At 44.5% G+C, this 22,073-nt stretch overlaps 1 protein-coding gene across 1 annotated transcript; it reads right to left on the bottom strand.

Moving 5' to 3' along the window:
• Positions 1-240: 240 nt before the first annotated feature.
• SALL1 (spalt like transcription factor 1) lies at positions 241-20,357 on the bottom strand. The gene is made up of 3 exons (XM_083370341.1): positions 20,166-20,357; positions 4,283-7,701; positions 241-1,082 (listed from the first exon to the last, which is right to left on the bottom strand). Exons 1-3 carry the CDS (start codon positions 20,239-20,241, stop codon positions 642-644), a joined length of 3,936 nt encoding a protein of 1,311 aa, XP_083226467.1. The 5' UTR covers positions 20,242-20,357; the 3' UTR covers positions 241-641.
• Between the last annotated feature and the right edge of the window lie 1,716 nt (positions 20,358-22,073).

Below are 22,073 nucleotides of genomic sequence, written 5' to 3' on the forward strand. Positions count from 1 at the left end.
CAATTTAATTCCAACAAAACCAACGCAAAACCAAATCGATCCTATGGTGAAGGGGATGTATGGAATTCAATTTTGACGTGGTCCATTTTCAATCCTCGGCGCAAAGCTGGTTGTGCAATTAAAACAACCTTGTGGCCGAGAAAAGTTTCCATCGGGACTGAAGTGCACACAGATAATGTACGTTTGTTTCACACGCGCCGAAGAGGAGTGAGTGTGGCAGAAAGGTCCTGGAGGCACCGCCTGACCACCAAAACTTTTAGGTTAAACCGGAAGGAGAAAAATAAATTAAAAGGCCAGAAGGAGACCGTCTGGCCGAACAGACTTGTGTTGCTATAAATGTTACAGCACTCTAGTCAATTAGTATTTACTTCAACTTACAGAAGACCAAAAAACTTAACACTTGCATGTCCCTGCAAAGCCAAGAACAAACAAACAAACAAAAAGTTATATCACTAATAAATAAGCTGTTTTAGAATTCTAGATGTCGAACGGGTACAAAAGGATGTGTCTTTAATGTTTCTGTGTTGTGGATTTGCCAAAACAAACAAAACAAACAAACGGAAAAAAAACCACCCCAACACAACCTCCTCCCAACCCACTTTCAATTGCAACAACTGCACGAGTATCCGCCATCTTTTGTCCTAACTTGTTACAATCTCTTTGCTGTCCTCCACAAAGCGGGTTAACCGGAAGCCGATCCCGTTTTCGTTGCCTGCCATCTTCTCCAGACCAGCTAGAGGCCCATTAGGTTCCGAATCCTGGAGCTTCTCCAGGCTGCCGGTCAAACCGCTGACGGGGGAGCTGCTGCCGTTGCCCAGGCTCCCAGGAGTCGGGGCAATCCCCCCGTTCTGAATGACCGAGATCTCGTTGGTCTTCATGGCCAAACCGTTGGAGAAGGCAGCAGCGTATTGATTCCAGAAGGTAGAAGGGTCACCGTTTCCCGACCTCATGGCCAAATCTTTTGGAAACATGTCTGGAAATTTGATAGGGTTGCTTCCGAGGAAAGTCATGGGCCCATCCACGGAGAGCCGTCTGCCTCGCCTGGCGGGAGCACTGTTCCACATATGAGTTCCCATGTGCACCTGGAAAAGACACAGGTTAGCAGCGGCAGTTAGGTAGGTTAAATGCAGTAGCCTCTCTCTTGAGCGTTATGGTCTAACCAGGGGTCTCCAAAGTTGGTAATTTTAAGATTTGTGGACTTCAACTCCCAGAATTCCTCAGCCAGCATGGAATTCTGGGAAATGAGGTCCACTGGCTGAGGAACTCTGGGAACTGAAATCCACAAATCTTGAAGTTGCCAAGTTTGGAGACCCATGGTCTTAAGCTAAGCATAGAACATATAACATAGATTATCACAGGGCTGGAAAGGACCTCAATCCAATCTGCTACTCATTGCAGGAGCTTCATGCCATCCTAGTCAAATGGTTGTCTGGGCTATTTTTGAAAAACCTCCACTGATGGACCACCCACAACTTTTGGAGGTAGGTTGTTCCACTGATTAATCGTTCTCAGTGTCAGACAATTTGGATCTCCACCCATTACTTCTTGTCCTGCCCTGAGGTGCTTTGGAGAATAAGCCAATCCCCTCTTCTCTTTGGCAGGCTCTCAAGTACTGGAAAATAGCTAGCATGTCATCCTTAAGTCTTCTGTTCGATAAACTGGACATAACTAACCCCCTCAACCATACATCATGATTTAGCCTCCAACTTGAGGAAGTTATACCTCCAGAGGTTGATGGTTTACAACTCAGTGTTCTTCACTGTTGGGTGTCCTACAGAAAGTGGGGGAGGGCAATCTAATTTAGAAGAGGGTCAAGACTGTAAAGATTGAAATTCAGGTGGTCCTCAACGTATGACAACTCAGCCAAAATTTTCTGCTGTTAAGTGAGACATTTGTTAAGTGAGGTTTGCCCCATTTTTATGACCTTTCTTTCCCCCCCCCCCATTAACTTGGCTTGTCAGAAGGTCACAAAAAGGGGATCCCATGACCTCAGGACACAGCGATGGTCATAAATACGAACCAATTGCCAAGCGTCTGAATTTTGATCGCGTGACACCATGGGGATTGTTGCGAAGGCTGTAAGCGTGAAAAAGCGTTGTTTTCAGGGCCATTGTAACTTTGAATGGTCAGTAAATGAACTGTTGTAAATCAAGTATTACCTGTACTTCTTCGTTTGCTGCTCATCTCGTGTACAGAGAGGTCAGGAATTCCCCCCCCCAAAAAAAAATCAAGGTGGCCATCATAACAGGGTGATTCAAGTCCTGCCCAGTTGTTTATATGACCATTTGACGTTAAAATGACACCTGATACCGATGTTTTAATTTCATATCTTTTGCAACCATTTCTAGAGGAATGCTTAGCCAGGCAGTGGGGTGAACAGGAGAACAAAACTCCATTTAAAAGTTGCTTTACCAGCATTTCAAATTATACGTACGCAGGAGGGTCAGTGATAAAATCTAGACTCTTAAGAGTTGAAGGTTTGGTTAAAAAAAAAAAGAACTTTGCCCCAGCAAAATACTATCATCATCAGCATCTATTTTTTTATTTTTTATTTATTATTATTATTATTATTATTATTATTATTATTATTATTATTATTATTATTATTGTTATTGTTGTTGTTATTGTTATTACTATTATTATTATTACTATTATTATTACTATTACTATTATTAATAGTAATTAACTAATTTCTCATTTAGCAGAAACGATCCCATTCTAAATTTCTTCCAAATTTTGAATTTCTATCAAAATGTCTAAATTTCGAATACGTCTAAATTTCGAATTTTATTCTCATGGGAGCACACTTTAGGACTGCAAGGGAATGGACGTGCTTCCGTTTAACACCCATGCAAGTTCTGCTCAGATTTTTGATTTTTAAAATAGGGATGAAAGGTAAGGAAGGAGTTACAGAGAAAGTCACAATCAGGAAAGGTGTGCAGAAGGATCCAAAGAAAAGGATTGCGGGGGGGGGGAACCCACCAAAGCTTGGTCCATCAGCACTTAACAAATATATTCATTCTTCTCCTCCCATAGCTTTCCCAAAATCCCCACCTAACCCCCCAAAAATCCATGTCAATTCTGCACTATGAAATCACAGGGATAGCACATGGTGTGATGAAACATACACAGACGTACACAAACATACACCTACAGGTAGTCTTTATTTAGGGACTGTTTGAAGTTCTGATGGACCTATGGGGGGAGGGGGTAATTAAGACCCAGATTTGAAATTCAGTGGTCAGATTTCCCCTTCAGATGCTCATCAACTCTATTGAGGGCTGTTTACAGTGTCCTTCAGCCACATGATCAGGTTTTACAATGGTTTTGCCCAAAACTGGTGCTTATTTCCAGTTGGCTGCAAAAACCTCACCTGTAGTGAACCACTGGTTCACTTAATGACTGAGGGTTCATTTAACAACTGCTGCAAAAAAAAGCTTTCAAAATTATTACGACTCTGGCGAGTTATGACCGCGACGGGCAGACTTTATTTCGGTCGTAACTCAAACGCTGCCTGTAAACCCTTTAATCTATTTATATCTAAGAAAAAAAACTCCTTCCTCTATTCTTTTAAACATTATACATTTATTATTCCAGGATTGGCAATTTAAGGGTTATGCGCTCCATAGAATTTCTAGCTGCAATTTTATCCCTGGGGGGGAAAAAAGCATGGAAGGTAGACACCCATAAGAACAGCCGTGGTTGAAATGACCAGGTTTTCAGAATGCATGGATACAGCCATTCACATCTCACATGAAAACCCTGCTGGATATACAGGTAGTCCTCAACGTACGACCACAATTGAGCCCAAAATTTCTGTTGCTGAGACATTTGTTAAATGAGTTTTTCCTCTATTCTACCACCTTTCTTGCCACAGTTGATCACATGACCATGGGGAGGCTGCAACGCTTGTTAGTGTGAAAAGTGGTCCTTTTTCGGTGCTGTTGTAACTTTGAATGATCACTAAGCAAACTATTGTAAGTCAAGGACTACCTGTACAGAAGTCATGCAAAAGCACGGAGATAAATCAACATCCCTCATCCTGCAGGCCACTCAGGATGGCCCAGGGAACGCATCATACTGAGATGCGGTTTGTTCACCCAGCGTTCCCCGAGGTTCACGGCACACGCCAAGCCATAACACCACGATTTGCGAAACAACAGGGGACACCAAATACCAAATCGATCCATTATGGCTTAGCGCAAAATGTGAACCCTGTCAGGCACAAGTGGGCAGCTAGAGGGGAAAAAAAACGGAGCAGAGTAAGATGGAGGGAGAGTACCTTAAGGTTGCCCTTGGTGGTAAAAGCTCTTCCACAAATTGTGCAAGCAAAGGGCTTCTCTCCTGTGTGGGTCCGTTCGTGAATCTGCAAAGCACTGGAAGACGAGAAGGTCTTTCCACACGTGTTGCAGAAGTGCTGTTTGGGTGTCCTCCGAGGCAGAGTTGGAAGTAAGACTGGTGACGTCGCCGAAGGCAGCAAAGGTCCCGAAGGAAGCAAATTGGGCAGTGTCTCTTTGTGGTCCTGAGGAGAGCCGTGTACAAAACCGTTGACCTCGGTTTTTATAAGGGACGAGAGAGAGTTTGCAGGTATGGCGGAGGAAGAGTTCTGAGCTGGGCCAAGGTTGGAGTTGGGTTCAAAGAGCTGTGATGGTAGATCTCGCATCTGATGTGTCAACATGTGCTGCTTCAAATTACCCTTTGTGGAAAAGCCACGATTGCAGACTGTGCAAATAAACGGTCTCTCTTTGGTATGACTTCTGTAATGAATGTCCAAGGCACTCTGACAAGCAAACGTTTTGCCACAAATGTCGCACGCCGTGTTTTTAAGTTTGCCTCTATCGCGGAAAGGAAACAACACGCCCAGTGGCTCTTCCTTCACCATTTTTTCTGGATTGCCCGATGTCAAGTCCAAAGCACCACCGTTGGCAAGGGTGACAGGCCAACCGTTGGCAAAGTCGTTCGGTAAAGTCCGTAGCAGTTTGTCTTCCATGCCTGGTGATTTGTAGAAATCCGTTGTGCTGTTGGATGGGGACAAGGCCTGCATAGAAGAGGTAGACTCCGAAATGGCAGGACTTCCAGCACTTTGACTTTCCATATCACCCCCAACCGATGAAGAATCGTTTGTCATAATGTCTCCTTCGACTGATCCATTTTCCACAGATTTTAAACTCGCTTGGAGCTGTTCAGCCAGCCCTGCATTGATCATCTTCATCTGGTTTTCTAAAGCAGCAATACTCGATATTTCCGGTGGCAACGGGGAGGATGATAAACTATCCTGAGATGCATCTGCAGACTTAGGGGTGTCTGGTACGCTACTATCAAGACAGTCTTCCATGTTCTCATCAGAGAAGGTATCCAGATCATCAAAGTTCTTCTCATCAAACGAGCCGGTATCAGATTCCATTGACTCAGGATAGTTGTCAGTCACAACTGTGTTAGGGATCTGGCCCCCCATGTGCATCCTGATGTGCTGCTGCAACACAACTGCATTGGTGAACTTTTTCTGGCAGATGGGGCAGGAATGTTGCACTCTTAATGGTGGCATGGCACGATGGACGCTGTAATGGGTCTTTAGATTGCCTTTCGTAGTGAAGGCCCGGCCACAGATCTTGCACTTGAATGGCCTTTCGCCAGTGTGTGTGCGGTAGTGCATTTTCAGAGCACTCTGGCAACTGAGCACTCGATGGCAAATGAGACACTCGTTTGGATCGCTTGCCTTTTTGTCAATGTTTTCTACAAGCTGCTGCAGCTTTGAGGTCTCCGAGGCTGGCGTTCCATCCAGCAGCCCTCCAAATGGAAACTTGGCCTTAAACTGGTCGGACAGGAGAGGCATCAGTGGATTGGTAAAAGCCACCGCGTTGCTGGAATCCGATTCTGCCGCTGGGGAGGTTGCAGAATGATTCACACTAGAGGAAACGCTGGCCGTGCTTTCTTCTGGTTTGTCACCGGAAGACAGCAGAGCCCCCATTTCTCCTTCTGCCAGATTCCCATTGGAGTTCTTCCCTGCAGGATCAATGGAGCCAGAGTCACTTTTGACCGAACACGGAGGACTAGATGAAGGGTGACTGATGGGAATGGGCTGAGGCTCCTCTGTTTTGATAAAAGGGGTCAAGCTGGGAATTGTGGCTGGAAGTGGCAGGCCAACGGATGGGGTCAAAGTTGATAACACTGGTTTGTTATCCAACCAACTGGTGACCGGTTTCTCCGGTGGTATGGACATCCCATACGGAATCCCCGTACTTGTGGGAATGTTGTCTAAATGCTCTGGTACTGGATACGGGTTCATTTGAATGTGAGGGTATTTTTCTTTATGCCGTTGGAAGTGGACTTTTAAATTCCCCTTGGTGGAAAACCGGTTTCCACAGATGTTGCATTTGAAGGGCCTCTCCCCAGTATGAGAACGCAAATGGATCTGCAAGGCACTGTCGCTCCCAAAAACTTTTGCGCAGAACCTGCACTTATGTTTGAAGAACGCTTCGTCCGAATTACTTTTCGTTTCAAAGGCGGTTAGATTGGGCGGCTTGCTTTTCCTCTGCTGGGCCAAAGCAGACAACGAGTTTAAGTCCTCTGCGGGTGTTCCCAGATTGGATAAAGGATTGGGGAACACAGAGTTACTAGGAGTGGGTTGAGGTAGAAGCGGATTTGATACAGGGCTTAATAAACTGCTTATTGCAAAAGCTGGAGATGATGACACGGTCCCTGGCGGGTTGCCAAGTGGTGGACCACCAGCATTTGTAATCACTTTGTCAGAAGGTGACGTTGTAATTGCTGCGGTAGCTAGGCTAATACTTGGAGATAAGCCGCTACTGGATGGAATCGTAGTGTTCCCAGAATTGCTCTGAGGTAGCTGTTGAGGAGATAGGTGTTTCATACCACCAATGCTGGCAGACTGGCTAGCGAGGCTTTGTGCCAATCCAGCTGCTGCAGCCAGCTGTTGGGATAAATGGGAACTTAATGTCGACAAGGGGTTGGCTGATGCTCGTACTGTACTCTGAGGCGGGCTGGGAGACGTTGGCAAGTCTGCGTTCTGGGAAGCCAGCAATAATATTTGGTGACGGATTTGTTCAATCAGTTGCAGCTGATGGATCTGTTGCTGTTGCAAAGCCAACAGTTGCTCCATTAGGGCAGGGACGGCCAGCTTGTTGGTTGAGGTGCCATTGCAGCGTGCTTCCTGAGAGAACTGGGCCACCGCTACTTTCGTGCTCTGAAGATTCTCGATGATAACATTGCTATTGATCACAGAGAAGTTGCCCAGCGTGGTTAGATCCCCCAGTTGAGGTAGAGAGGTTGTAAGAGCTGAGGTACCCTTTGTGGAGCAGTTACTGCTTGCAATACTACTGCTGACGGTCTGGGAAGTACTGCTAGTGCTTTTGCTAACACTGGAAGAAGACTCTAGATCCATGGTTTCTTCCTTGTCAAGTTTGTCGCCTTGCTCAGGAACGCTGCTGCATTCAACTTGATCCACGTTGTTATCTGTATTGTTCTTCCGTTCATCGGAATTATTTTTAGGGAGGCTAGGAGGGAAGGCTTCCGAAGGAGATACAGAGCTTTCATTCACAATTAAAACCAGTTGTTTTTTAGTACAGGTCTTCTTGTGTTGTAGCAGGTCTGGTAGTTCAAAGAACTCAGCGCAACATCTGCCACAGACATGGGCATCCTTTGTCTTGTGGGTCCGATTGGGTTGACCCTTCTGTGTGTCTCCTATGGGCCCAAGGCGGGGAGGGGAGGAAGAGAAAAAGAGAGAGAGAAAGAAGCAAAATTAACAATTGTCCAGAAATTATAAATAGGTCACAAGGAAAAAAGAAGTCAACCAGAGGAGATGTTGAGTTCATCTCATCCCTAAAGAGTTCTTCTCCCTTTGTTTCTTTTTGGGGGGAAAAATGGAAAACTCAACCATCTCAACTCAGCCAACTCATTTGAGTCTGATATTCCATTCAAGCTTGTCCATCTTGGGCTGTTCAGATATCTCTTGGACAGTCAGCCTATCGCTGAATTAATTTGTCGTTATTTAAAGTCTCAAGTTTCATGTCTGCCATTTTCCTAAAGATTTTCCTTTTTAACGAGGGGCAGCTACAAAGTTATGGAATTTTCTTTCCACGTTACTTAAGTTAGAAGTCTGGAACCTTGACAATGTTAAGACTTGTGGACTTCAGTTCCCAGTTACTAATGTGAATCTATAGGATATGATGGGTTGTGGCTTTCTGAGATGACCCTTAAACATTCAGCCTCATGATGGGGAAAGGAGTTCACAACAAAAATGATGGATTGCGTAGCTCTCTGCCCATGATCAGTGTGATAGGTGCCCCACCAGTTCTATTCAGCACAACAGCATATTATGAGACAATTATTATAATTTTTCTACAAAGGAACGCCTATCTTCTTGCACCAACTTCAAAAACATAAGGACAGAAAAAGAGAACATGGAGCTTTCAGGCTTTTTAAACTAGGAATTGAGATACAATTGGAATACAACTAGGAACAGAATTCAGCTCCATAGGTACAATCCCAGTTCTGTAGGAACAGAGATTTTAAATTTTTCAGGCACTTCCTGGGTGGAACATATATTGTGTCCCAATTCAGAGAAATGTGAAATCTGAAGGATAATGTTCCAATGCTCAACCTGAACATCAGATGTCAGTTTTCTTTGTGACTCTTTAAGCTACTCGCCATGAAATGATAGATGGAAAAGGGGGACATTTCAGGAATCTGATGAAAGCAGATTAAGGTATTTATATACCATGCTCAAATATTCATTGAGGAAGGACATTCTTCCCTTAAGCCATACCTCGCCTTTGGATGACATTACTTGCTAAAAGCTGGCAAGAAAACCTGTAGACCTTAAAGTTTTCGTTTCTTTTTTTCCCCCAAGACGTTTTAGTGGTCCAGAATAAAAATCAAGTTTGGATCACCAGATGCACACAAGGCAGGGTGAGAACAAGTATAAATTCACAAACATTGTCCATTGAGTTTTAAGAGTGCACAAGTAGACCTTTAAATCAACATTCGTGTCCAAGGTGATGGGTCCTCCAAATAATCCATAGTAATATAAAATAGCATGAATTGAAGACATGGGGCATAAATCAAATTCCATAGCAAGAAACTGACAGTTCTGTCCATTTTGTTCGGTTTACCACCTCGTGATCCACCAAACGGAAAACCAACATCTGTTGATTCATTTGACTCTTAAGTTTCCTTCAACCTTTGTTCATCTTTGGCTGCTTCAAAAATCTCTTGGACACTCACCCTATTATCCCTGAACTAATCTCTGGTCCTTCCATATCTCCATCAGTTATGGACAAAAGTAAACAGGTTGGGATGGGGAACCCAGAGGAGAAAAAGACCACATGTGATCAGAGTTGGCCACAAACAAAACAATCTTTTGAGCTCTTAAGGAACACACAAGCTAACTGTTTCTTCTCCCCGGCAAACCCTTGTTTTCCATTTGTTCATTCTGTTATTTCTAGGGGCAAGAAAGAAAGGGATGGCCTGTCAGAGAAAAATATCCCGTGTTTTCCACAATCAAGGGTTTGTTGCTCAATCTTTCTCATGGCACTTAGACCTCCGTGTTCTTTGAAGTTTATTGTTGCTCGGCAAAGCCCAAACAGACTTCTATGCAGTGCAATTTCTTTTCTGATAAACACATTTGGCCTGGCTCCACAGGTGCCTAAACATATTGTTAGCTTTAGCTTACAAAAAGTCCTTTCTCCAAACAAGCCCCCTGAACTTTTAAGAACTACTGAGGACCACATTGCTTGCAAACCGGTTCCTTCCTAATCAATAAGATTCGCTTCCCCGTGACACGTGCTTCGGATCAATGGGAGGTAATCTTTTTTTTTTAAAAAAAATCATGCTCCTTGGTGGTAAAACTTAGGGTAGCCCCACTTAGAATAGACACTGCCTGCCAGCTCCATAAAGTCACTGTCATTTTACTACCACACAGATAAGGTTAGATTATAACCTCGTATCTATAAAAACAGCATTTAAAAAATATGTTACATTTCTGGATAAAGAGAAAGGAGGGGCGCGAAGAGCATGAAATGGGTTAAAAGAAAGAAAGAAGATGAGCAGCTAAGAGAAAATGTTTCTATACAATAAGAAATCAATTTGGATTGTTCAGGCGGATTACGCCATGCAATCTTCCTTGTTTGTGACCCTATCAAAACTCTTTGCTTTTAACTGTTCTGGCTTGTTTAAGCGATAACTCTGAACCTTTCATTGGGGGGAGGAAAAGTCCCTTTCATTTCAGATTTGTTATCACTAGTTGCTGCCTTTTCTTATCGCCAAGATCCATTTGTAAATTAAACGTTATCCCCCCTCCTCAAAAAAAAAAATTCTTTCTTCCTCTGCCTTCAAACTAGCTGATCTTATTCAAAGGAAGGATGGTTCCCTATTGTTCTCTCAGCATGAGGACAAAAAATTCACTTGTACAGATTGTGTGTGGTCAACTTAGAAAGACAGGGAAGGGGGGGGAAAGCCCATTTAATTCAAGGATTACCTCCCTCCTTCCCTGTTCTCCTGCGACACTAAAATCAGATAATAGGTAGTTTCCATGACTTCCAAATTAAATCTTTGGAAGGGGGGGGGGAGAAACATTAAAAAAAATCTGAGGATGGAGAAGACAAAAAAGGGAGAGAATATACAATTTCCCCTTTTCTTTTTAACAAGTTAAAAGCAATCCAAGTTCAAAACAGTCATTGGACCTATCAAAAAAGAAAAAAGAAAATTGCATCGATTTCCCCCCCCCTTTTAAATGCCATATAGTGTGACATTGGTGCCAGACACACACTTTTGTTTTAAGTTACCCTGTCTCTGGAGTTTGAAAACAGAAAAAAAAAAGTTTGACAATGTTGTGTATTGAAGTTAGTAACTAGGAATCTATTAGCAGATGTACGTGATTAGAATTTTAGGATTTTGATTGCTTGGCAAGAAGTAAAATATTAAACGCAACAATTTGCATACATCGTTGTGGTTATTGTCTAACACAACATACACTTGCGTGTCTATGTGTGTGTACTTACACACAGACACACAGACACACACACACACATACACCCAATTTAAAGCACTGTATTTTGACAACTAATCTTAAATGCTGTATCCCTTTTAGATGCTCATTTCAAAAGCTACAGGAGCCAGTTCGGAATAATGTCAGGTGAAACATTTTTTTTCCTCTTCACCCATTTCCATATCTAATGATGATGCTCCCTCTACTTTTCCAGCCAATTATGAAGGAACAAAAGCCATTCTGTTTATTCACACATTTTGAACAAAAAGCATTAAAACTATTATGTCAGCATGTTCTATTAAGCTCGGCATTCAGTCGAAAAATACTTTTTCAACCAGATCACATTTATCAAAACATAAAGCCCACTTTAAAACATGGTTTTGCTTGGTCAGCTGTGCTTAGACAAATAATGACAGATTCAAAAACTAAATAACTAGTGAGGGAAATCAGAAAAAGCAACTGATGAATTATATGCAGAACAATGGATTTGCTTCCAATGTATAGCACGCGTGGGCTAAAAAATCAAAATGTGTCCTAAATCCTTCTCTTCACCTTTATAATGCTGCATTATCTGCCCAATTTGCAAAAGATTCCGTTCTATATTTTAACCTACCCACTTTTTTCTATCTACTAGAAGGCAAGTAAAAAAAAAGACTCAAATATCAAATGTAGAACATTTGCAGTTTTTCTAGAATTGTCCATACTTTCTCTAATAGTCAAGAACTATGCCTCACATGCTAACATTAAACATATTAACATACTCATTTCATTTATTTTGGGGGGGGGAAGGGAACGCTATTGCTTTTAGGAAAAGACAGTGTATTTTTTTTAAAAAAACCAAGTTTTTTTTATTCCTGCAAAGTTTCCGCCAAGAGAATATCCGAAAGGACTTTGTTCCCCCCCCCCGAATTAAATTTTACACACTTTTCATTTCCCAATGTGCAAAATAAAAATAAAAATGAAAAGATACAAAGATACATTTTTAATAACATCCTGCCACACTTCTATTTGATTGGAACCAGGAAGCATTTCTCACCAGCTTCAACCCTTGTTCAAAAACAACTTTAAAAGTTTACAAATCCTTTCTTAGTTGCAATTCACATAGCAAGTTTAAGGCCTTGGGAATGGTGTGATGCATTACAGCCTAAAGAATAACTCTCTCTCTCTCTCTCTCTCCTCCCCCTGCCCTTTTTTCTAAAAAAAACCATTGGGGGGGAACGTTATATATATATATATACATATACATATACATATACATATATATACACATATACATACATATATACATACATACACACACACACACACACACACACACACACATATTGCTAAGCACATTGATTTGTGCTTTAGAATTGTAAGCCGCCCTGAGTCTTTGGAGAAGGGCGGGATATAAATGAGATTAAAAATAATTAAAAATAAATTAAAAATAAAAAAAATTAAAAATAAAATTAAAAATAAACAAATAAATAAAAAATAATAGCAACTGGAGACATAGTTATCCCAAACAATGGAGCCTCGTCACCTGTCACTTGAGATTTCAGTATTCTTGTCTTAGAAAAGTTTAAATGAATTTTCAATCCTCACTTTTGAAATAGAAAATGCAGCGATCCATCAAACCCAAACAAAATAATAAGAAAGGTCGATGCAATCCGGTTCCCTTTTTTAAAAAAACAAAACAACAACCCCAAAACTCTGAAAATTATCCCAAGAAACTTTATGTTGGCAAGGCCCGAAATCAGCTGCCAATCTGTTGGTCTCTCTTAAAAATGGCGAGAGAATCCGGCTGCCAACTCAAAACTATTTCAGTATTGCTCTCTTGGAAACAAGGGATTTTGCCTGACTTTGGAGACCTAGGCTCGACCACAGAAACGCAAATATAAAATTATCTTGCACCATTTTGGAAAAAGGAACAATAAAGGTGTCTTGAGGCAGGTCTTTAAAGTTTCCAGCTTCCTGAATAACATCCTTTGAAGTTCATTCCTCCACATTACGAGAATAGATTTTATATTCACCCAAAAGAAAATGATGTAAGGTTTAGGCCAGGCACCCCTTTTCTCTAACACACAAAACACAGACCTTCAAACTGAGTCTTCACAATTCCCACTTGCATTTCTATTTGAAATGAAATGAAATCAGACTTCAGCATGGTCTAAGATCCTTCCAAAAGACATTATTATTTCTTAAGTTTCAATATGCTCCTGTCTCTCCTTATATTTAAAACTAGGGACAGGAGTTGGGGCATGGATTTTATACATACATAAACACACACACACACACACACACACATCTCCATGCTCCAACTTGTGTGTGTGTGTGTGTATGTGTGTGTATGTGTGTGTATGTATATGTATCTATGTATCTATGTATATGTATATGTGTACATATGTATATATATGTATATGTATGTATATATATATATATATGTATGTATATATATTCTTTTTTAAATCCTCGCAGAAAAAGTTTGTTCCACTGGAGATTGAATATGCTAAGACTATGTATGGCCCATTAAAAAAAATAACAAATGCATTTCGGTTGCAAAACGAAGTAACAGACCAGACCAGTGATTATTTTTCTAAAACAAGAAAGAATAGGTTCATTCTTCAGAATGAAAGAGGGGGGGGGAAATGAACACTAGGTGGTGGGGTTCACTTGCAACAGTTTTTCTCTCCAACCTCCCTCCCCCCTTTCAAACTCGAGAACAGTTTCATCCTGGCAGGCCTGAAACAAATTGGGGGGGGGGGAGGGCCGGTAGAAGGACCTAATATCTCAACTTTAGTTCCGTAAACATTGGCAGAGCAGCAAGAAACCAGATCCCACTCATCCTCGGGGGTGGCGGAAAGGTGCAAAAAGATGGAGCTGCTACAATTGGCTGTCACTCTTCCCTTTGGGGGTCCGACATCCAGAGGCGTAACAAGGGAATAAGAGTTAAGTCAAGAAGCGGAGCTGATAAGGCGAAGCTAAAATCAACTATCAACTTCCTGCTAAGTGAGTGGCAAAAGTCTCTGTGGAGGTCACCAGCTGAGAGATTGAACTGCGCATTGTGATCTGAACTTTGTCACCTTTGGCTGGAAGGAAGCTGGCAAAGGTTAAAACATCTGAACTCTTCACTTTTCCCTAGCTCCACTGGGTCGGGCTTTGCTTGACGAGTTTACCCTTTCCCCAAGCCAGCCCAGGTCCAGAATCCAAGCGGTGGTTTCTACCAACGCTTCCAGAGCCATCCCAGCTTAGGAGAAGACTTGCAAAAAAAAAAAAAGCCAGATAGGCTGGTTTTCTTGACCAACACTTTTACTTTTTGCCTTGTTTTCCCCCCCCCTTCCTTCCTTTCTCTCTCTCCCTCCCCTTTTTCAATCCCACCATCCCCCGCCCCAATTCCCATTTGCTTCCTTTTCTCCTTCTTTGGTGGGTGGGATTTGCTGCTCTGATAAAAAAAAAACCTAGGGGACACTTTTCTTTTTGAAGGAACTTATCAAACAAAATAGACAGAAGTGTAAATATGGGGTGGGATGGTGGTGTTGGGGGGGGGCAGTGGAGGAACTAAAGAGGGAAGCCAGAGAAAGAGGATCTGTTTGCGAAACAGCCACTTTGAGATAATCGCCCGAAAATTAAATGAAGTTTGGAAAGGACAAAGCACCGAACAAAAAAAAAAAAAAGGATGTTTGGACGTTTTGAGAATCTCAAGTATATTTTTTTCACAGAGAACTTTTAACTGAAATGGAGACAAGTTTTCCGAATTGAAATATATATATATTTTAAAGCCCAGCTATTTAAAAAAAATATTTACCTCTAGGCAGAAGCACAAAGGGCCATTAAACAGGCTAATCCTGCGATATAAAACCAAATGGCTTTAGTAGTCCCTGACTGAAGAATGGAAAATGTCAAATAATTGCGGCAACCATCTTTGGAAGAATATCTAATATAAGAAGCATAACAAAGCCTTAAAAAAAATGATTACAAAGCCCACCCTGAAAGTAGAATTGTAACTTGGGCAGGATTCACACAGATAAAGTAAGGAGGTATTAAAATATTAAATCATAACCATTTCTAATGTTTTGCCTAGAGCGAGAGGGAATTCTTTATATCTTACATTCTCCAGATACGTGTGCTTTCTCCCAATCTTGTAGAGTATTCTGCAATGAAACATATTTTCGTAGCATACACTTTTAAGAAACTGCAGGAAAAAAAGACAGCACAGCTCAAAATGAAGCTGGAATACCAGTAAGTTGCAGAATTGCTCTATGAGTCTGCATATTTTACTCAGAAGTAAGTTCTATTCCATTGAATGGAGTGTTTTCCCAGGAAAGTCATTATGAAATAATAACCTTAATTTTAAAAAAGCAACATAGCAGAATTCTGTGTCTGTTCCCACGAGCAATGAATGTATAACTTGTTGAACATAGTTTAAAATTTCAAATCTTTGCTTCTTCTCTGCCTCTAAAGTTGTTACAAAAAGAGGTCAAAAATAATAAATAAATAGGGAGAAAAGGATCACATCAAACTCTCGTTATATTTCAACTGAGCAATAATGTTTAATTCAAACTAGCAAAAACACAACAAAGAAACAAAAAACCCGAAATCGGAGAGCGAGACGGTGCAGGCCAAAAAACTTTCAAACACCTGATTCACAATGGAGATTGCTAACAACACCCCAAGTCATCACACGAAGAGGACATTCTGTTTGCAAGAAATAATATATCGTTTTTTTACAGCCATCAGGGTTAGCTTTTAATTACCCCCACTTAATCTCACTTTGATACTCTGACTGTAGGCTACACACAGTTTCCAAAAAATGCATGTTCCTGAAAAACAGATCAAATGCAAAGGCAAATTGCCCTGACGGATGGCGTTCAGCAAAAGTTCGTCCACTGTACACTATTATTACAACGTACTCAATCCTGTTAACACTATTACAAAGCATCGCCTGCAGGCAATTTGGTCAAACTATGTAAGGCCGTAGTAACCTAGAAGTACTGCTGGCAATAGAGTTATTGGGAGAAGAAGAAAAAGAGGGAAACATTTCTGCAACTCGCTGCTCTTTCAAGAGGAAGGAAGGAAGGAAGGAAGGAAGGAAGGAAGGAAGGAAGGAAGGAAGGAAGGATTATTTAACTGAAGTAAGTCAGCAACTAAGAAAAGTGAATTGTCATTTTCCTTCAAATCAATGTGTTCTGATTAAAACTTTTTTTCCCCCTCCACCACATCACTGAACAGGAAAAACCTGGAGAGATAAAATTACTTTTCCTTCATAGCAATCATGGATCCAAACATTATACTATGAGGGGGAGGGATATGGCTAACAACCTGACTAAGGCCTAAAACAGAAGCAGGAAAAAGAGAAAGAAAGAAAGAAAGAAAGAAAGAAAGAAAGAAAGAAAGAAAGAAAGAAAGAAAGAAAGAAAGAAAGAAAGATTCAGATTGGAATACGATTGGAACCAAGATCTTCCTCAAAAGAAGAGGGGTTTTTCCCCCCTCCTCAACTCAGTTTGAAGATCACAGAATTCTTTTGTTACAAGTCCTTTTGGAGAAAGGACCGCTCAACAAAGGAACAGGATTTCAAGTATTCTACTGAAATTTATACCTGGGCTTAGAGACAAACACAGCAGTGAATACAGAGAGGACATCTTCTAGCCCAGCTTTTAAAGGGGTATCCACTCTTCCAAAGAAAGTGCTCAAAAATGCCTCCAAATGGTTGCTAAGGATTTGAGAAGTTATAGGAAATAACTCATTTTTTAAAAAAAAGAAGAAAAGAAAAGAAAGAAAAAAAATTGAAACGAGACTTAATTTATAAAAAAGTAATTATTTTTCCTCGAAGAAAAAAAAAAGCAAAAAGCTGACTTGCTTGTCTGCATCTTTGAGTGGCTGGGTTAGCCTAAAACTTTTTCAAGCCTCTTGAACCACATGAAAAAGAGTTAGGAGAGAGGGAGGGAGGGAGGGATACAGTGGAGGGGCAGTGTGTGTGAGATGGGGGATGATGCGAACACACACCTCTTATCCTTCTGGCGGCTAGGATGCTGAAAAGTTTGGGTGCTGGAAGAGTTTCTTTACCAACAGAGTGTGTGTGTGTGTGTGTGTGTGTGTGTGTGTGTGTGTGTGTGTAATGTTAAATAGCACTGTGGAAGACAGGCAGAGCTCATATTAGACATTTAAAAGATAGTTTCAGGGCACAAATATTTATATATATATATATATATTTTCAGACAGAAGAAACAACATTTCTTCCCCTTACAAAAGAGGCCAAAAGGAAGATGATCACAGTTCAGTATATATGTTTATATGCAAATGTGTGGATAGAGATAGATTATAAATAGATGATAGATAGATAGATAGATAGATAGATAGATAGATAGATAATAGATAGATAGATAGATAGATAGATAGATAGATAGATAGATAGATAGATGTAAATATATAGATAGGAATAGGCAGAACTCACATCCTTCCAAATATGTTAGCACAACTGCTAGGAAGTTTTAGCCACAGTTCTTTCTTGGGCCCACCAGTGGCCTAGGGGGAGACTTTCACATCCAAATAAGAGAAATTATCACCATTTCCACCCCAGCCTCTCTCTCTCTGTCTTTTGCCCTCTCTTTTCACCTCCCACCTCCAAACTGCTAATCCCAGTTTAAACACAATTTAACCTTTCTGTGTGTGCCTAGCAGATGCAACCCAGAAAGTTGGACCTTGTAAGAAAGTCAAGGGACGAAAAAGATTTAAATAGAGAGGTCTGTAGAGAAAGGGAAAGAGAGAGAGGATCCCAGGCATGCTTCCCAAACCGGCAAGGAGATCCACCGGATCAAGTTTTTCTCCTCCAGAAAAACTGTTTCGGAAAAGCAGCGGCAGGGGGGGGGGTTTATTTGTGCTTTTTTTTCCCCCTACGGTTCTTCAACCTTGAGTCTTCCAAGCGGTCGAAACAAGTTGGGCGACTCAATTCGCTCTCCCCCACACCCACTCCCCAAATCTTCTTTAATATTAACCCACCCCAGTTTATTCGCAAGCTTCGCCAACTACGGGGATGGCGATTAGCGGAACCACCCCAACAAACAGAGGTAGGAATAAACAAACAGGTCCTCGCTTTCACACACACACACACACACACCCCGCCGCTTTTCTTTCTCAAGAGAAAAAATAATCTGATCAATTTCTCGGAGCCGCCCGTGAATTTTGGGAGAATTTGGGGTAGGGGGTGGGGGTGGGAAAAAGAAGAGTGTCCCTGGGTTGCAGCTTCTCCCCTTTTCTGCTGTATCCCCCCCCACTGCCCATCACTCAGAAACCAAGCCACTTGTCTTTAGCCTCCTGCTCCGCTCCGTTCCGACTTTCAATTCGCGCGCGATCCGATTCCGACCCGCTTTCTAGCAACCGAGGAAAAAAAAATCAGCAAGAAGGGATCCGCGTCGCCGGGCGCCCACTCCCCAAAAGGCTGGCGGAGCAGGAGAGATTGCCAGCCAGCAAGCAAGCCCTTCTCGGTCCCTTTCCCCGCGCAACTTTCTCCAGCCTTCCTTCAGGTTTCCCAAGAGCGGCGGGTGCCCGCGAAACGCGCCGGAGTCCCGGGTGTTTTGTTGTTGTCGTTTTTTCCCCCGTGCGATGCCCTTCAGAACAGACCCCAAAGTGACAAGCGAGGGTTGCTCGCAAGTTGACGAGAGAGAGAGAGAGAGAGAGAGAGAGAGAGAGAGAGAGAGAGAGAGAGAGAGAGAGAGGAGAGGAAGAGGAAGAGGGAGAGAGAGAGAGAGAGAGAGAGAAGGGAGAGAGAGAGAGAGAGAGAGAGAGAGAGAGAGAGAGAGAGAGAGAGAGAGAGAGAGAGAGAGAGAGAGAGAGAGAGAAAGAGAGAGGGATGGGAGCAGCGGGAAAGAGGAGAAGTGGCCGGTTAAAGAAACTTTCCGGCGCCGGTGGATGCCACGCAGAGCCAGGAAAAGAAAAAAAAAAAGCCGGCAAAAGGATCACACTCACCCATCTGCGCCGGGCAGGAGCCGAAAAGCCGCGCTCGTCTTCCCCACCCCACCCCACTTTTTTTTTTTTTTTTTTACGAAATCGGTTTTACGCGCCGCAGCCGAAAAAAACCGTGGGTGTTTTTGCCGCGAGTGTGTTTTTTTTTCCCTCCTCCTCCTCCTCGCTAAAATTTAAGGGAAGGGGCCAAAGGAAGGGACTTGGGATCGCTCCGGCGCAGCCTTCGCAAGCAGGAGCCGCTTTTTAATGGGGGGGGGGGGAAGGGAAGGAGAGAGGGCAGGCAAAGGGGAGTGGGGTGTCGGGAAAGAGATTTGGGAAGAAAGCTCTTTTTTTTCGAAGGGGGTCAGGCCCGGATCGCTTCTGGCCCCGTCCCCCCGTAAAGAAAGAAAGAAAAAAAAAATCCTGGGAATGATGGTGGGGGGGTGTCAGAGGATCAACACCCCCCCCCCGAGGTCCTGCAGCGCCGTTTCCCTAAGGGCCTTCCCTCCCCCCCCCCCCTCTAAGCTCGGCTTTCGAGTTACTGAGTAGGCACGGTGGTAGGTCCGTGTGTGTTAAAGGGGGGAGCAGCGTGAGCAATTGTGAAAGATCCGGTTCTCGGCTTGGCAGATCGCAAAGGATCCAGTCAGAGCAGGACTCCTTGGAAGGGGGGGCTGGGGGGGGAGCGGGGGGGGGAAGAAAGAGAGAGACACAGAGAGAAGGGGCCAGAGACGATCCAACCCAGCCGGGAACCGACTTCGCCCGAAGAAGGCACCAAAAATCTCCAGTTGATCAACTTCGCGCCGGGTCCTTCACCGCCCCCCACCCCACCCCACCCTGGGGAAAAAAAAGCGCGTCGTTTTGTTGCCTCCCCCCCCCTTTTTTTGCCCGCCTCCCCCCCCCGCCCCGCCTTTCCATCCTTCTTCTAAGCCGCCCCCCCCCCAAGGTAGGTAAGTTTCTTTGCGTTTGTTTGGGCAAAAATTCAGAGCGATTTTTTTTTGCGGGGAGGGGGGATCGAAGAGAGGGGGGGAAAGCTTCTGGGAAGTAAGGCAGATCGCCCACCGGAGACCGTCGGGGGCCACTGTCTTTGGCAGGACCCCCAAGCCACCACCCCCCACTCATCAACCACCCCCCCATCCCAAAGAGCCCCAAGGCAACCAGGCAGGTTTCTCTCTCGCCTCCTCCCCCGAAGACCCTCTTTTCTTCCCCCCCTCCCACCCCCACCCCAGGTCCAAGCCCTCACCATTGCGTTGAGCTTGCCAGGCCAGCTCGGGGTCGGACTGGAAATGCTGCGGCTTCGCCTGTTTCCTCCGCGACATGCTGGCTCAAACATCAGCTGGGGCCGAATAAAAAATTACGAAAAAAAAATCTTCTCAAAATTACGGAAATCGAGCCTGCCCCCCCCTCTCCTCCTCCTCCTCCTCCTCTTAGCTCTTCCCCTCCCTCCTCCTTCGCCTCCTCCTCCTCCTCCTCCTCCGGCTAGCCCGATCCTCCGCGCACCGCGCATGTGTCCTGCGATAATTGCGATTATCAATAATGCACCGCGATTAATCATACAGGGGACTCTTTGAAAGGCGATTGGCACGGGGCCAGCTCTATTCAAACCCGCTCGCCTTAATCAATTAGCCGCTGATTGGGCGGGGACCCTTGTCGCTCCCAGGCGACCGCCCAATCAGGCGACCCAGGTCGCAGGACCATCACCCGCCCCCCTCCCTCCCTCCCTTCCCTCCCCCCTCCCCTTCCAGAAAAGCTTGTTTGGATACAGTAGTGTGTGTGTGTGTGTGTGTTGTTTTTTTGTTTTAAACCTTCTTAGCAACTCCGCCGGGCCTGTTACTATAGGAATGAGCTGCAAGAGAAGTCGCCCCCCTCGCCTTCCAGCCCCAACTTTTGGGGACCTTTTTGGGTGGGGGGTGAAGAGGAGGGGTAAAAAAGAAAAGTTGCTTTCCCCCCCCCCCCCTCTTCTTCTTCCTCCCGTTACTCTCGAGTTGGGAGTTTTTCAGTCCCGGATCCGGGCAACTCTGCGTTTGTTCAGGACCCGAATTGAATTCGGAAAGCACTTTTTGGTCGGACGTAAGATTGGGGCGGGCGCAGCTTTCGAACCCAGAGCCCCATTGGCAACCCTGGCAAGGTCTGACGGGCCTGGAGGCGCGCGCGCGCGTGCGGCTGGGGAGAGGGGGGGGTAGCCCGTTCCTCTTTGATCTCCGTCTTCGCTTGAGAGAGAGATTCCCACCCCCCCACACACACACACCCGGTTCCCGAAGACAAGGGCTCGACTTGCTAGAAAGCAGAGCTTCGGATCGCGGGATCTGGCCGGGATGATCCCCTCCTCCTTCCTCCCGCTGGGCAGAGGAGATCTCTTGCACACGTATCTTCCCACAAGGGGTGTGTGTGTGTGGGGGGGGGGGGGAGGCCTGCTCTGGGGCAGATGGGGAGATGGATGGAGGGGGATCTTCTTCCCCCAGCTGCAAGGAGGGGGAGGGGGCGAGAGAGGGAGGAGAAGTCCTTCTCTGAGTCCTTCGGGAGATAGGGCGGGATATAAGTCCCATTAATAAAATAAATAAATAAATAAAAAGTGTGTGTGGGGGGGGGGAGACGCATCCCGCGGGGCTTCTGAACCTCCAAACTTGGGCTGGGAGTTTTTTGAGCGGGGAGGAGGAGGAGGAGGAGGAGGAAGGGCCGAAACCTGCGCCCTTCGAAGGAGGAAAGCTTAGTCCGCTCGCTTGGCTGGCCTTCCTTCCCAGCACAGCCCACGCGGGACGCCGAGGCAGGACCCCGTGGCCCTGTCACTCGCAAACTTGTCTTTTTTCCCCCTCCCCCCTCCCTCTCCACGCACCCCCAACCGCCTCGCCCGCGGGCTGCCCGCGGAGGGGCAGAGCCAAGAATCTGCGCGCCGGTTAGGGGCTTGCCCAGAGGGTGGGGGGCTCCTTCAACCGACTCTACCCCTCCCCATTTCCAGGGTTAGACAGGCCAGACCTTGGAAATGCACCCCCCCCTTTTCCCCCTCCCCTCCCCCTTCTTCCGCCCTCCCTCCCTCCCTCCCTGCCTGCCTCTCCATCATCCATCATGGAGCCCGGAGGGGGGGGCTCCAAATGGGAAGACCCTCCCTTCTCGCTTTCTCTTCTCTCTCTCTTCTCCCGGGACAATTTCTTGC

This window comes from Vipera ursinii, assembly GCF_947247035.1.
Source record: "Vipera ursinii genome assembly, chromosome: 10".
Classification (NCBI taxonomy): domain Eukaryota; kingdom Metazoa; phylum Chordata; class Lepidosauria; order Squamata; family Viperidae; genus Vipera; species Vipera ursinii.

What these genes read in the sequence shown, in the direction of transcription:
- SALL1 (XM_083370341.1), bottom strand. Translation starts at nt 20,241, where the DNA reads ATGTCGCGGAGGAAACAGGCGAAGCCGCAGCATTTCCAGTCCGACCCC. An exon ending in CTGGCAAGCTCAACGCAATG is followed by an intron (nt 7,702 to 20,165) that starts GTGAGGGCTTGG and finishes TTGGGCCCATAG; the next exon opens with GAGACACACAGAAGGGTCAA. An exon ending in CCACCAAGGGCAACCTTAAG is followed by an intron (nt 1,083 to 4,282) that starts GTACTCTCCCTC and finishes TGTCTTTTCCAG; the next exon opens with GTGCACATGGGAACTCATAT.